General features: G+C 39.3%; 1 protein-coding gene across 1 annotated transcript in view; it reads left to right on the plus strand.

Moving 5' to 3' along the window:
* LOC107701342 (uncharacterized) overlaps positions 1-1,075 on the plus strand; it is a 41,678-nt gene that overhangs the window by 19,202 nt on the left and 21,401 nt on the right. The window contains exon 27 of the mRNA XM_016503332.1: positions 501-663. Coding sequence (XP_016358818.1) covers positions 501-663 — 163 coding nt within the window. The remainder of the gene's footprint in view (positions 1-500; positions 664-1,075) is intronic.

Consider the following 1,075-nt stretch of genomic DNA (forward strand, 5'->3'; position numbering starts at 1 on the left):
GTTTTGATCTCTCCCCTGCGCTTCCGCGTGCGTCACTTCTGAGCGGCGCATGCGCAACGCCGACCTCATACGTCATCCGCCCGGAACTGCTTCCGTGTACAACAGTGAGCACAAACTAGATTAAATTGATTATTACGTTTTGAACATGGTTATTTTTCTTACAAAAACGCATCGATTCGCTACAGAAGGCCTTTGTTCACCCCCCGGAGCCGTGTGAGGCACTTTTTATTATGGATGGATGCGCTTTATTTCACTTCTTTTGGACTGATGAACTGCAACACCCGCTGAGTGCCATTAAACAGCTCTTAAGATCAAAGTCAATTTTTAATATTAACTCTGACTGGATTCATCTGAAAGAAGAAAGTCATATACATCTAGGATGCCTTGAGGGTGAGTACTTCATGGGCTAATTTTAAGTTTAATAGACTAACCTTTAAGTTTAAAACTTTAAAAAGCCAATGGAATTACAAAATACAAAAACAAATATGTGTGATTTACAGTGGCAGGTAGGAAACTGGAGTGTGGAATTGGCCTGCAGTTCTCTGTCTTCAGGCAGGAACGTGGCGGTCCAGGTTCATGCAAAACTAGACCGCAGTGAGATGCTCTGGCTGCAGTGGGTGCTGGGAAAACGCTGCCTTCGAGCTGCCGCTGGATACAACACTGGTGATGATGCTAGTTAACCCTAAAAAACTGCAAAAATGCACATTTCTAGGGCCTTGAAATTATCAGCATGATTACAACCTTGCTGTTGTACACAGTCTACTACATGCCTGTCATCTGACTGATAATTTATGCATTTTTAGGAAGTAAAAAGCCTTTTAGGATAATTGTAAACGCACAGGTTGTTTCATATGACTTTTTGATGTGAAATAGTTTTTGGTTTTAAAGTAAATCTAAGAATAACTTTTATATTGTTAGTAAGATGAACACTTACTGGATTGAAGCAGCTTAGGTTTACATGATTATCCAGACATTTTTATTTTCTTTTATAAAAATCATATTAAAATCTGAGTATCAAATATGATACACCATGCTTTTGAAGAGCATTTATCACCACTGTGTTCCATTGGATTAT

The sequence above is a fragment of the Sinocyclocheilus anshuiensis genome, unplaced genomic scaffold, assembly GCF_001515605.1.
Source record: "Sinocyclocheilus anshuiensis isolate Anshui unplaced genomic scaffold, SAMN03320099.WGS_v1.1 scaffold1726, whole genome shotgun sequence".
Classification (NCBI taxonomy): Eukaryota; Metazoa; Chordata; class Actinopteri; order Cypriniformes; family Cyprinidae; genus Sinocyclocheilus; species Sinocyclocheilus anshuiensis.